Source organism: Electrophorus electricus, chromosome 22, assembly GCF_013358815.1.
Source record: "Electrophorus electricus isolate fEleEle1 chromosome 22, fEleEle1.pri, whole genome shotgun sequence".
In the NCBI taxonomy this organism is placed as follows: Eukaryota; Metazoa; Chordata; class Actinopteri; order Gymnotiformes; family Gymnotidae; genus Electrophorus; species Electrophorus electricus.
Window position 1 is genome coordinate 7,634,204 of NC_049556.1, and position 14,541 is coordinate 7,648,744.

At 38.8% G+C, this 14,541-nt stretch overlaps 1 protein-coding gene and 1 pseudogene across 1 annotated transcript; one reads left to right on the forward strand and one right to left on the reverse strand.

Moving 5' to 3' along the window:
* The first annotated feature begins 5,673 nt into the window (after window positions 1-5,673).
* Window positions 5,674-7,643, forward strand: LOC118240630 (urokinase plasminogen activator surface receptor-like). The gene is made up of 5 exons (XM_035521640.1): window positions 5,674-5,722; window positions 6,064-6,171; window positions 6,264-6,407; window positions 6,812-6,916; window positions 7,330-7,643. Exons 1-5 carry the CDS (start codon window positions 5,674-5,676, stop codon window positions 7,479-7,481), a joined length of 558 nt encoding a protein of 185 aa, XP_035377533.1. The 3' UTR covers window positions 7,482-7,643.
* A 2,458-nt stretch (window positions 7,644-10,101) lies between these two features.
* Window positions 10,102-11,105, reverse strand: LOC113569218 (annotated as a pseudogene).
* Between the last annotated feature and the right edge of the window lie 3,436 nt (window positions 11,106-14,541).

Sequence of the window (14,541 nt, forward strand, 5' to 3'; positions counted from 1 at the left end):
TCCATAAAAACCTGTGGAGTGGAAGGTTTTTCTAAAGTGTAGTGAAGCAGTCATTAAAATAAATAATTTATTATCTGTTCTTTCTGTCTCTCACTCAGTGTTTATGCAAAGCGTTAAGGTAGCTGTTAGTATATGTTCATATCATAGTATTAATACTATCATAGTACATAATACTATGATAGTGTCATCATCGTATTTCTCTCTGATCTTTCTGTCTCTCACTCAGTGTTTATGCAAAGCGTTAAGGGAGCTGTGAGTGGATGTGCAACCAAGAGTGTGTGAAGGCCTTTCAACATTCATGCATACAGTAAATGTAATGACGGATGTGGAGTGCTGTGAGGGGGATCTGTGTAACAGTACTAGCAGTGTTACACCGAGTCTCTTCCTCGTTCTGGGGCCTCTTCTCTCCTCCTCCCTCCTCAGTTCAGCTTTGTTGTAACATTTTCCCTACAGCCTTTCAAAGCTGTCAGTTCAATTAAAAATACAACTCTGAAAGTTTTACAACAATATTCATATATTTATGGTGTACATATTTAGCCATTCCTCTGTTCAACAGGTTTTATTCAGATATTCTGCAGTATGGCACCCCTCACCAGCTGCTAACAGCATTACACTTCAAAAGCAACAACCGGAAATCACTCAACACATGTTGAATCAGTCACAAGCCACTTCTACAGCTTTTTTATTATTATTTCATTTTTTTTACCATTACTAATGAATGGCTCTCTTATGGTCCTCTTGGGTTTCTTCAAACAGTTTTCATTTTATTATACACCTGCCATCAAATACTCAAATACTGATGGAAGGTGCCATCTATATCCTGTAACAGCCTATAGCCATAATGCTATCTGGTTAAAAAAGCAACTTCAATAAAAACAGCCACCTCACGCTTAAATCCCTGGTCAGAATAGCAGGCTAACTGCAAAAAGAGGCAGAGGGAGGTGAAAAAGAAAGTTAATATACACAAGTGTACTGTGCACCTTCCTGAAGAGATCATATACACTATTATGCAATAGACATACATACAAGAAATTGCACATAAACATCCAAAATAAAGGAGAAAGGCAAAAGAACAGCAGCTAGATGGTTGTTACCCTTACAGAGTAGAATCCTGCAACCATTGCTTCAAGGGGCAACAAGAAATCTAGATACCACAGAACAGTTCATTAACACATAATGATTGCAGGAACATGCATGTTCTTAACACACCTCTCCAAATCTTTGGCTCAGGAGTAAAATCTATGAGGACTCAGCCAGTCAACCAACAGCAGCATTAAAAAAACTATGCATACCGGTTACTACAGTGGACACCTGTTTAAAAGTCAGTAAAAAAGCAATACCTCTTCCTGCCAAATGGTGGAATTACAATGGAAAATAAATCTTGCCTGAATAGGAATAGAACAGGAAAAATCTTCAAATTGTGTTTGCTTCTATTATTTGATAATCGTCCATTGTTTCCTTATTCTCTTCAATACTTTTTTCATTAATGATTTGCATTATCCATCCTAATACATTCACTTATGTTGCTTATGTCATGTTTACTGTAAACAAATTTTTAACCACTCAAAACTGTTTGCTATTTTATATGAATCAGTTATAAGTCAGTAGTTTGTAACTTCAAGAAAGTTGGAAAAGTATTAAAGTGATTGTCCAGTCACTTCACCCATGCTAGGGTTTGATACTTTAGTTTGGAAACTTCATTCTAAAATGTTGAGGTATGAAATTGTTTAAGAAATTTGTGATTAGTTTCTTTTGTTTCATTGATTTGTGGTGGACATTTTTAGAATGTCTTGCAGGAATAATTTTTCCCTATCATGAAAAAGGCTACCTGATAAGGGTTTGACCCCCCCAGCCAGTATAGAGGTAGAAAGGAGAGGAGGAAATACACAGGGAATGGGGTGTTAAACCTCTAATCTGTGAGATACCACCAAAAAACATCTGTGAGAAGAAATCCAGACTTTTCTTTGAAACTAACCCTAACCTCTTGCTAAACGGTTAAAACAGACTCAAGTTTCATGTTACTTTATTTTATTTTGTTTATGTTTCATTTCTTATCTTTAGATCGTGTTAATCCAAATTCACTCTTCACTGCCAATTCTTGTGATCAAGCAAATCCGCCTAATTGTTTTGATTGAGTCCCAAGTCTCAACATATGGGCAGCAATGAATCATTCTAGAATTGTCATCAAAAGAAAAAACGGGCCACATAACCACATATACCAAGACTCCTGCTTCTGAAAGGTCTACCTTCAAAAGCCTCTGACTCGCCAGCTCCGGACACGGAACGATAACTTCATCCAGCTTTGACCACAAGGGGGGGTGATTCAGTTCAATAGACTCGACCAACAGAGGCAATGAAAAATGAAAGCTGGCCATCATTAAAGATGAGAGAAATTGTTTGTTCGCTCATTTTAATGAAACAGGAACTGTGCAAAATTAAAACCTGCCACAGTGCTCTGAATTGAGCTCAGTATAAGAGGGTGGAGGACAGCAGAGGTCCCAGCACGAGGAGGAGACTCGGCTTAACGCTCTCAAGACATTTACTCTTGCAAGCGTGATGGATGTCTCTCACACATGTTCCTGATTGCACATCTACTCAAAGTCACCCTTAATCCATGATCAAAAAACCTGAGGAAGACAAAAATAGACAGAATGTTTAAAAAGGTACATATATTAAATCCAATTATATCTGCCACTATATCTTTAGACTTCAGTCTAAACTGAATTAAAATCACAGTGAAAACTGAAAACTGCAGTGCTGTGGCTTTTTGGGTTTTGCCTTGATAACCATCTAATGCGAAACATGTTGCTATTTATACTTGTTTCAGTTACATTGAAGTGCATGATGTTTCCTATGTACAGTTTAAAGTGGCTAGGTTTACACTAGGTTTTAGCTTTTAAGGTACTGTGTTTTTGACCAATTAAAATGTCATCCATGCCGCAGACTTTTCTATAGCTGGAAACCGAACACTGTCTCATATGTGTAATACTGTACTGTTCTTTTTTCTATCAAAAGTTATTAGTTTTGAAAACTTGGTAATGCGTGGAAATTATGGAGGTCAGTGCTACAGCATTTGGTGGTAAGCAAGTATTCATACGAAAATCCATGTGTATACCACCTACAGAATAAAACAGAAAAATAACTTTATTTAGTGAAGACCTGATCAAGATCTGTTAGTGACAAATACAATTTATATTAAAGTAATTCTTACTAGTGCTTAGGTGTTTGGCAGTGCCGCTACACTAATATGGACTAATATTTCATCACTTTGCCACCGCAGGTCTCTTGTGCATGTTCTACACATATTAGTGAGTGCAGTGCCAGAAGACAAAGAAGATGCAGCTTGATATGCCTAAACAGAAAACCAGCAAACTCCATCTATACTTGGCATGCAAGTATTTGGTTCCTGCCGTGTTGTAAATTTGACTACTAAGAGTGGTCCCCTCTTTTACTTAATGTGTCATTGCCAGTCCCGAGTTGTGCTGATCCAGGTTGTAAAAGCATTCAGACACAAAGTGGTTAGCACACAGTTTATTTGCTGAATGTAGCTAGGCTGTTAAAAATAAATTTTGCCCAATTCTCTCTTCTGTGCTCTGAGGCTGGGGGTTGAAAATGCGCTTTGTGCTGGTCTGTGCAGCCAACAACAGAGTTGTGCGCTTGCTTAGCTCTTAGAAATAATGTCAGTGGGTTTGGCCCTTGTGAGAAAAAATGGCTCACTCTCATAAAGGTAATTCTCAATCTGTGGGTGGAGCTACTTAGACTGGGACAGTATAATTCTAATGACCCTCATAGGTGATGTGCATAAGGAAGCCAAATATGAACAAGTTGTTTTAACCTGTGTTATCTGACGTAGGAATTCAACATGAAACTGACTGGGTTGTTTAGTTTCAAAGTTTGTGGGTATTTCCAGATACCCAAATGCATATGCATGAGCACTGAAAAAATGGATTTAAATGTGAATTTTAAATAATATGTCTTTTTTACATGAGCGTTACACATGCAGAGTTCATATGAACATACTAGACTATCACATCTGAACAGCTCAATTTGGAGAGAAATTGAGACAGAAACATAAATGTAGCAAAGTATAACCCCTTTAATAAGTAACATGCTTTTTTCCCCAAAACACATACAATATTTAAAAATAATTAATAATTAAAAACAAAATTAATATTAAATGTTACCTGCTGTTTCATTGTCCTTAAAAGTGCAGCTATTTGTGTTCTTTGAAAGTTATGGTAAGAGTTGTAGTAGGAAATGCAAGTACAAAACTGGTTCAAATAAGCTTCCAGATATAGGGACAAGAAACAAAACATTTGTTCAACATTAAGCCCTATGACAACCATATGTAGAAGTATGGAGATCTGAACTTTATTACTATCATAAATTGAGTTAAAGAAATTAAAGCCACGTATCATTTCACAGTGATAAAATTGATTAGGACTTCCTGGAGACTGCTAGAGTTCAACCCTTTTACATTCACTATGAGAAAGTGTTACATTGAATGCTACTTTCTGTTAACATATATTTCTGTTAACATAGTCACCTAGCTACTTTTCTGAGTACACGTGACTCCACAGTTACAAATATTTAATGTAAAAAAGAGGGACTCTCAGGATTCTGTTTTTTAATGTTTCCTACAAACATTACAAACATTGGACTAACTCGTAGGTCAGTGTTCCAACATCCGTAAGCGGCAACTGCTATCACAACTTGAGATCAAAGAGATACAGTACATATGCTACGGCAAGGGGGAGCCATGATGACAGGTCAAAGGGGAGATATCATCATCATCATCATCATCATCATCATCATCATCATCATCCCCACACCCCAAACATGGGAATCAAGACCCAATGAGTTCATGTACCAAGGTCATTACCAGAGCTGCTGGCCTGAGATTGAAAATCATGCTACGATGGACAGACTACCAAGACGTAGCAGACTACCAAGACGTAGCAGACTACCAAGACCAAGAGCACCTGAAGGACCTGAAAGGCTATTGGAAGATAGAATGCAGACCTACAGTAGTACTAGTAAAGATAATTAGTGCTCACTCTTTCTGTGTCCAGTGGCATTTGTTGTCCAATGTCTGTCTTGTTCTCTCTTCAGCTATTGCTTTTCATGTGCAGCTGGTAATGACCCCAGAGATGACCCGCTAAGAGAATGCTAGCTGGAAAAATGGATGTGAAGTCATGCCAGTCACTAGAAGGGGGACTCAGGTAAAAGTTCACACATTAAAGTCCTCCATAACCATTAATATTCAAACAGAGGATTTTAGTCTAAGTACTACGCCACACAGTACTATAGCAGTAGTCAATCAGAGTGCCACTGTTTAAATAGCAATATGTAAAATAGGCAAAGCAAGGAATAAAATACTATAACAATCAAAAACTGTTTTCCTCATAGCATATAAGTGCCACGCAAAGAAGGCATTGGTATTTTTATTATATATTAACTGCCTATTAAGCATTGAGTAGCATTTTAAATTGTGATTGTATTCTGTTTTGACTGGCTTTTTTCAGCAGTCTAAAAAACAGTTTAGACAAAATGAGGAAAGTCTTTCCAAGTTGGAAGCCCACACCCCCTGTAAGTGCTGGAAACACCCTGATAAAACAAATACATCCATGCTCACTTCCCATTTCTCATACAATGTGAAAGATTCATGCAGTAATGGACATTCAAATCACATTGGGACTAATCACTTTGTTTTTCACCAAAGGTGAGGAGAATCATATCATTTGTATATATAATTAGCATAGTCAGCACCATAATTACTTTTAATAAATGTATTGTTTAATCAACACTGTCCTGGTATTACTAGTATTATTAAGGGATAATGTATGCTTAAGTTGTAATGGTTTAATGTCCTATGTGTTTGTGTTGATAATGATGTACAAACTTATTTAACATCCTGATTAATTTATTTTGTTTATTTATCATAGCCACTACAGGAATAATATGCAGTAGACTACACAAAACAAATGCATGTATGCCAAGTGCGTGTGTATTTTGTTATTTCTCTATGCAGTCAGTTCACTCTGGATTCTCATTGTTTTCTAGCACTGGCACTCGAATGCTATGAGTATTATGCACCGGTACCTACTGAATACAATTACACATATCCGTGTCCATATCAGTGTGGTAGCGTCACTGCCAGCCTAAGCACAAGTAAGAATGAGTTTAATGCAAATTATACTGTCACTAACAGATCCTGAACAGATTTCCACTAAATAATGTTATTTTTATGATTTGTTCTATAGATGGTATACAGATAGACTATAGTATACATACTTGTATACCACCCACACTGTGTATCAGTGGCAGGGTGAACGCTGGGCTTTTGAAATTGACCGCTAATTCCAAATGCTGCGACACTGATAGGTGCAACAAGCAAATGGTCCCAGGTAAAAGATTAATCTACTTCTTTCACAAAATTCTCTGAACTGTTCCTTGTCTAGAGCATCTTTCAGAAGTGCTTTGGACAAGGGCATCTGCCAAATGCTATAAACATAAATACTATACTTCTCTGGACTTGACACAGCTCATGTCAGTGACCTTGACTTGTCCTAGTTTATCATGACTTAGACCTGAGGGAGTGGACCCTAATGAGCAAATGGGCAGAGTGTGTAGAGCATGACATCTAAAGAGGAAGTGCACAGTGAGAGAGAACACCAGAGGAACATTACTAAACTGGAAATTTAAATCACAGTCATGTATAACAATATAGTAGCGAGACCTTCTGAACCATATTTTGCAGACTGATGTTGATTAGCTTCCTCTCTTTCTCTATATGTTTACTTGCTTTTAGCTTTACCAAACCAGCCTCCTAATGGGAAGAAGTGTTGCAATACCAGAGACTGCTCAGATACTGTGAACTGTGAAGGAGATGAAGACCACTGCTTTAGCGCAACAGGTAAAAATCAAACAATCTGCTTACAGGATAAAGCCGGTTCTTTTATGCATGACAAAAGTACAAAGTATTCTGCTTATGATGGTTGAGGTTTCCAATTCCAGCTGTAGAAAAGCCTGCAGTGTGTAGTGTCCTTAGTTGGTCAGAAACAGGGGAATATTTTAAATCTGAGGTTCTTAAGGAAACGTTTTACTTACCACAATTTTTCTTTGACTAAACTCATAACACAGGGCATTGGAACAGCAAAGACACTGAACTATCCACTGGTTAGAATTTTAGAAAAACTGATAAAAGAATAATTAAATCAACTAAATGTGGGGAGGACTGTGGCAAAATGGAAATATCTATACATTACTGAAGTCTACATGTGCAACTGGATTTAATATTTCTCTCTGTTCTTCCTGTCTCTCACTCAGTGGTTATGTACAGCGTTAATTTAACCATGAGTGGATGTGCAACCAAGAGTATGTGTGAAGGCCTTTCAACATTCATGCATACAGTAAATGCAATGACGGATGTGAAGTGCTGTGAGGGGGATCTGTGTAACAGTACTGGCAGCTTACACTGAGTCTCTTCGTCTTTCTGGGGCATCTGCTCTCCTCCACCTTTCTCAGCTCAGCTTTGTGGTAACCTCCATTCAGGAAATGGTTTAAACAATTATTACCATGTTTGCTCTAAATTATAAAATCAGTGTGCATGCATTCATACTGCACCTACAGCAATTCCTAACTGATAACTTTGTAATTTCTCCGTTTTGTGTATCAAGAAAGCATGACGATGTCTAATGTAGTACAATAAAAGAATTAACCGTGGTGTAATCTTGTCCTTTAATTTCTACAGTTTCAGTTTAATAGCATAATGATGCCTCCTGTGCTATGTGACTTATTCAAGCTAATGTGACTGAGAGAACATTAGAAGAATCACAATATCTACTAAAAGTAAACTCCAATTATGAAACTGTGGGAATTTTCATTCCCAGAAATATCTGAAACCGATTTCAGAGCACAACAAAATGGAAGGAACACACTCAGGATCTACACAGGTTCATTTATTGCAATTAATGAAAAAATAGACATGGGTTCTTCAAAATCAAAACAGTTGTTCATGGGAGTTATAGGTGTGTGAAAAGATTAAGTATGAACTCTTTCCATTCTGGCAGTAATTAACAAATATCTGTGAATATACTATTGACAAACTCCGGGGGGGAAAGACGGAAGTTATATGCAGGTTGCTAAAGAACAAAAGAGTACAATGGTACAGTCATGGTCATACATATCATGCACGCATCATGCATTCATCAAACATGCTGTGCACTATTGCAAAAACAACCCCGAGTAAACAGTATATGTGAGACAGTGCAGAATGAGTGGGATAGCAGTGGAAGTGATATCATTAGATGTTATTTTATTGTCTAAGGTATTTAGCTTGACATTCCTACAAGGTGCAGAGTAATAGAGGTGGCATCTGAGAGGGTGGGAGTGTATGTCAGAGTACAGGCCTTGTTGGAGTACTACTGACTATGCAGCAGCCTGATGACCTGCAGGAGGTATTTGACCCTGAGCCTGCTGTTTTTGGCTTTGTATGCTTCTGAATCATATTCCTGGATGGCAGCAGTGATAGATTACTGTGGCTTGGGTGGATGGGCTCTCTTATGGTCCTCTTGGATTTCCTCAAACAGTGTTTGGTGTACAGTACAGTCTTGATAAGAAGAAGGAAAGAAAGAATCATTTATTATAGACCTGCCAGAAAGCATTTGCATTTGTATTTTTATAATATTTTATAATATTTTAACTGCCTATTAATCATTGAGTAGCATTTTAAATTGTGATTGTATTCTATTTTGACTGGCTTTTTTCAGCAGTCTAAAATACAGTTTAGAGAAAATGAGAAAAGTCTTTCTAAGTTGATACATGTGTGGTTTAATCAACACTGCCCTGTTGTTACTAGTATTAGTAAGGAATAAGGAATCATTTTGTGTTGATATTTAATTATTTATGGACTGATTTAACTTCCGGGTTAATTTATTTATTTATTTCATGTAGACCCTGTTTACTACCTGCATTAGATCTTCTGCTCCTTAAATTCAGCATTAATCGAGTTCCCAGAGTTGCTCCTATACTCATGAATTTGTTCTTTTTTCCTTTCCAATACACCTGACTGAAGGGCTTGATATTTCACAGGTCAGACACTCTCATCCAGAGCAACTTACAAATTTCAGTCATATTACAGAGGTAGGCAAGTGAAGTCTTAGGAGCCTTGTACAAGGACCCTAATTGGTATAGCATAGAGTACTTGTCCAAACAGGATTTGAACCCCATGCCCCCTCAGGGGCAGAGTGCTGTTACCCACAGCGCTGATCATTGATTGACATGTTAAAACAAGAATGTTCAGTGAAAGCACCTGCAGTCCACTAGTCTTGAGAAACAACTGGTCACTTGCCTAAACATGTGTCTGTTAAAACAAAGACATTACAGGTTCAAAAGGAAATAAAAGCATATTTGTGCTGTCCTTTAAATAATGATTCGGTGACCAGCAGTTATGCACAGATCATTGCAAATGCCCCATTAATCAAATGCATGCACTCCAATTGTACCTTCCACAAATATTTTGTTTGCAGATGGGCTGAAACATGCCTAACGTATATTCTATAGTATGGAATGTGATGGAAGCTTTGCATACATCTGATCTAACAGGAATGAAATACAAGTGTGCCCTAAAAATGACATTGAAAAGCACAAAAAAAGCATTTTGCTAATAATATAACCCTTTTAGAATATTCATTAAATGCATGTAAAGCATATTTATGAGTGCATGTTGTCAATGCATGATCATCATAAAAGACCCTTAGATTTTTCAAATAATTCTTTTTATTATTTTATGCCATGTTTTAAAAAAACGACACAGCAGATATCAAAATTACAAGAGAGGTAGGGGAGAAAAAGCATTTTATTCTTTTCTTATAAGGGGTAGTCACGCAGATTCTTTATTGGGTATCCCAGTAGCCTGGAGAATGAAAAGGTTCCCACACCTGAAATGTTCTCTGGAAATAATAATAGTAAATGAAGTCAATTTTTGTGTGACTACAGAGTAAAGCTACTACACTACTGCTGCATGTCCAGCATATGATGAGTGTATGTAAAATGCATATGTAATTTATATTTTCATGTAGACCGTGTTTCCTACCTGCATTAGATCTTCTCCTCCTTGAATTCAGCACTAATCGATTTCCCAGAGTTGCTCCTATACTCACCATACTCCACCTTACTCAGGAAACCTGTGTTGATGGTCAGCTTGACTGGGACCTTCACTTGCACCTCCTTCCTCACCACATTCACAGTGAGCTTGGTGTGGGGAGGGATTTTGGCTGGCAGGCTGACACGGACAGCCTTCTTCTCTGTTCTAGTGTTGCTGCTTCCTTTCTCCACTGTGAAAGTATTGCTCAAAGTGAGGCTGCTCTCTGCCTTCACTAAACCCACATTCACCTCAAATTTTGCTCCCACACTGATGCTTGACTCGTTGCGGAAGCTGAAGGTATCAGTGACAGCCTGCTCGTACTCTCGATCCAGCTCCGTGGAGAAGTTTTGCTCATGATCTGTATCATTCCGACCATCCAGGGTGTCAATGACAACAGATGACACGTGTTCCTCCTTCTGGCCCCAGAGGACCTCAGCTGTTATAATGGACCTACCCGGGTTTAAGGGCGCACATGAGAGTCTTTGTCATTGAACCAGCCATAGTTAGGCACATCACAAGATGCTCTGGCCACCATCATAGCGCCACCTCTATTTGAATGCTCATAAAGGACCCAGGCTCCTCTCTGCACCTTGTGAGAAGAAGCTGTATCATTGAAAGAGCCATAGGCCAGGTTTGTCTCACAGGTAAGAACAATGCTGCTACCTCTGTATGCCGAGTGTTCATACAGTGTGATCTGAGGATTTGTCAGGTCATCTGTAATCATCTCTAGTGATGAAATGCTGTCATTGGGATTCACTCTGTTGTATTCTCCTTCTTCGTAGACAGCCTGGGAGCCACTGAAATTGATATCTGTGTAAGCCACCCATGGATTTCCAATCACCTTCAAAGAGGAAATGGTGTCATTAAAAAAGTGCTCAACCAAGTTGGAGACATTGGAGGTAAACTCTTTGCTGAGACCCTCAAAATTAATATGCTCATAGACAATGATCTTGTTCATGGTGTCCGGCAGAGTTAGTATCCCTGAAGTCAGTACAGGAACAGATGAGACTGAGACAGTGGAAAAAGAGCAGGACTCCCTCTTCATATATAGGAGGGCTGCAGTGGGTGGGAGTGGGAGGATCTGCAGGTTGTTCCCAAGCACTGGAAACAGATACCTGCACTGTATCCCAAAACAAAACCGGCCAAGCCAATAGTTTCCAGCAGCCATTTAAATGGCACTGAAGATTTACAACACATCATTGCTGACCTGCATTCAGCAAGTGCTACTGCCTGAAACTGGAAAACAGACAGGAATGTGGAATTAGTAGCTTTGGGCCTTGCCAAAAGCTTACGCTGTCACCCTATTAACTGTGCTTTTGACTGGATCTCTAACTCCCTCCCTCCTTTTCTCTCTCCTTCCCTTAACCTTCCCTCTATGCAGATACCTATCTCTATCCTACACAAGGTTCATCAGGAATAGTAGCTGTATAGCTGCTCCCCTCATGGCTCTACTAAAGGGAGCACCCACAAAGCTGCAGCTGCTGAGGCACTCATCTGTGCATTAAAAAAGTCAATCATGATGGCTCCATTGCTCAAACAACCTGATCTTTCTAAAGCTTTTATACTTGAGGTAGACGCTTCGGAAACAGGGGTAGGAGCAGTGTTGTGTCAGCGTGTAGGACCCAAACAGAAGGTCCATCTCATAGCCGTTTACTCCCACACACCCGCTGAATGGTACTACTTGCGGTAAATCTAACAATCCAGGAGTGGAGACATTGGTTAGAAGGAGCCAAGCACCCTTTTAGTGTGATCACTGACCACAAGAACCTGGGATTCATGAAGTCAGTTAAACATCTGAACATCCTGGTGCACATAAGGAGGATCCTCCAGCACCTGACCCCTCAGCAGTCCATCCTCTCACGCCCTGCTCATAAGAGGATGCTCTTCTTCAGTGTCCTGCCTCTGCTGCACCCTGTCTTCAGGATGACACTATCTTAAAGACACTCTGGTCACTGGAGGCCTTGCCTCCACCACAGCTAGGATGACTCCATCTCCATTGCACCCCGCACTGCTATTCTCTGAAAGACTCATGAATTTGTGCTTTTTTCCTTTCCAACACACCTGACTGAAGGGCTTGATATTTCACAGGTCAGACACTCTCGTCCAGAGCAACTTACAAATTTCAGTCATATTACAGAGGTAGGCAAGTGAAGTCTTAGGAGCCTTGTACAAGGACCCTAATTGGTATAGCATAGAGTACTTGTCCAAACAGGATTTGAACCCCATGCCCCCTCAGGGGCAGAGTGCTGTTACCCACAGCGCTGATCATTGATTGACATGTTAAAACAAGAATGTTCAGTGAAAGCACCTGGAATCCACTAGTCTTGAGAAACGACTGGTCACATGCCTAAACATGTGTCTGTTAAAACAAAGACATTACAGGCTCAAAAGGAAATAAAAGCATATTTGTGCTGTCCTTTAAATAATGATTCGGTGACCAGCAGTTATGCACAGATCATTGCAAATGCCCCATTAATCAAATGCATGCACTCCAATTGTACCTTCCACAAATATTTTGTTTGCAGATGGGCGGAAACATGCCTAACGTATATTCTATATTATGGAATGTGATGGAACCTTTGTATACGTCTGATCTAACAGGAATGAAATACAAGTGTGCCCTAAAAATGACATTGAAAAGCACAAAAAAAGCATTTTGCTAATAATATAACCCTTTTAGAATATCCAATAAATGCATGTAAAGCATATTTATGAGTGCATGTTGTCAATGCATGATCATCATAGAAGACCCTTAGATTTTTTAAATAATTATTTTTATTATTTTATGCCATGTTTTAAAAAAACAACACAGCAAATATCAAAATTACAAGAGAGATAGGGGAGAAAAAGCATTTTATTCTTTTCTTATCAGGGCTAGTCACACAGATTCTTTATTGGGTATCCCAGTAGCCTGGAGAACGAAAAGGTTCCCACACCTGAAAAGTTCTCTGGAAATAATAATAGTAAATGAAGTCAATTTTTTTGTGACCACAGAGTAAAGCTTCTACACTAGTGCTGCATATCCAACATATGATGAGTGTATGTAAAATACATATGTCATTTATATTTTCATGTAGACCCTGTTTACTACCTGCATTAGATCTTCTGCTCCTTAAATTCAGCATTAATCGAGTTCCCAGAGTTGCTCCTATACTCATGAATTTGTTCTTTTTTCCTTTCCAATACACCTGACTGAAGGGCTTGATATTTCACAGGTCAGACACTCTCATCCAGAGCAACTTACAAATTTCAGTCATATTACAGAGGTAGGCAAGTGAAGTCTTAGGAGCCTTGTACAAGGACCCTAATTGGTATAGCATAGAGTACTTGTCCAAACAGGATTTGAACCCCATGCCCCCTCAGGGGCAGAGTGCTGTTACTCACAGCACTGATCGTTGATTGACGTTAAAACAAGAATGTTCAGTGAAAGCACCTGCAGTCCACTAGTCTTGAGAAACAACTGGTCAGTTGCCTAAACATGTGTCTGTTAAAACAAAGACATTACAGGCTCAAAAGGAAATAAAAGCATATTTGTGCTGTCCTTTAAATATTGATTCGGTGACCAGCAGTTATGCACAGATCATTGCAAATGCCCCATTAATCAAATGCATGCACTGCAAGTGGAACGGTCTACGTCCAATTGGAATTATATTTAAAAATAGTTTTTACTTATTCATTTTTCATATCATCTTTTGAAAAGACACTTCAGGTATCAAAATTACAAGAGAGATAGGGGAGAAAAAGCGTTTTATTTTTCATTGTGCCAGTCACACAGATTCTCTACTGGGCATCCCAGTATCTTGAAGAATGAAAAGGTCCCCACACCAGCAAAGATCACTGAAAAAAGAATAAATCAATTTTCTTTAACTGACCACAGAGTAAAGTTCATACTCTACTACTGCCTGTCCAACATTTGAGTGTATATTGAATAAATGTAATTTTTATTGAAATGTGGATGGTGTCTCCTGTCTGTACTAGATCTTCTCAGCATTACTCTGGGAACGTATTATGATGGTCAATTTTAATGGGACCTTCATGTCCACCTTCTTCCTCACCATGTTCACACTGAGATTAGTGTGAGGACAGATGGTGACTGATCGCATGACTCCGAGGCCTTTCCTCTTTGGTCTAGCGTTGCTGCTTCCCCTCTACACAATGAAAGTATTACTCAGAGAGACAGGACTACTGTTATTATTATTATTAGTGTTGTTGTTGTTGTTGTTATAATTAGAATTAGTATTATTATTTACATTTATATAGTGCCTTTCTCATACTCAAGAATGCTTTACAGACATATCTACATTAGCTTTTACAATCACTCATCCACCGATGAGCTGTTGGTTGTTAGGATGCCCTAAGCACAGTTTAGTTGCACGATAGCACAAGTTTGCTAG

Bases quoted from the DNA above. Each gene is read 5' to 3' on its own strand.
- LOC118240630 (XM_035521640.1), top strand. From the start codon at position 5,674: ATGGACATTCAAATCACATTGGGACTAATCACTTTGTTTTTCACCAAA. The intron at 5,723-6,063 runs GTGAGGAGAATC...ATTGTTTTCTAG, and splicing joins CACTTTGTTTTTCACCAAAG to CACTGGCACTCGAATGCTAT. The intron at 6,172-6,263 runs GTAAGAATGAGT...TTTGTTCTATAG, and splicing joins CACTGCCAGCCTAAGCACAA to ATGGTATACAGATAGACTAT.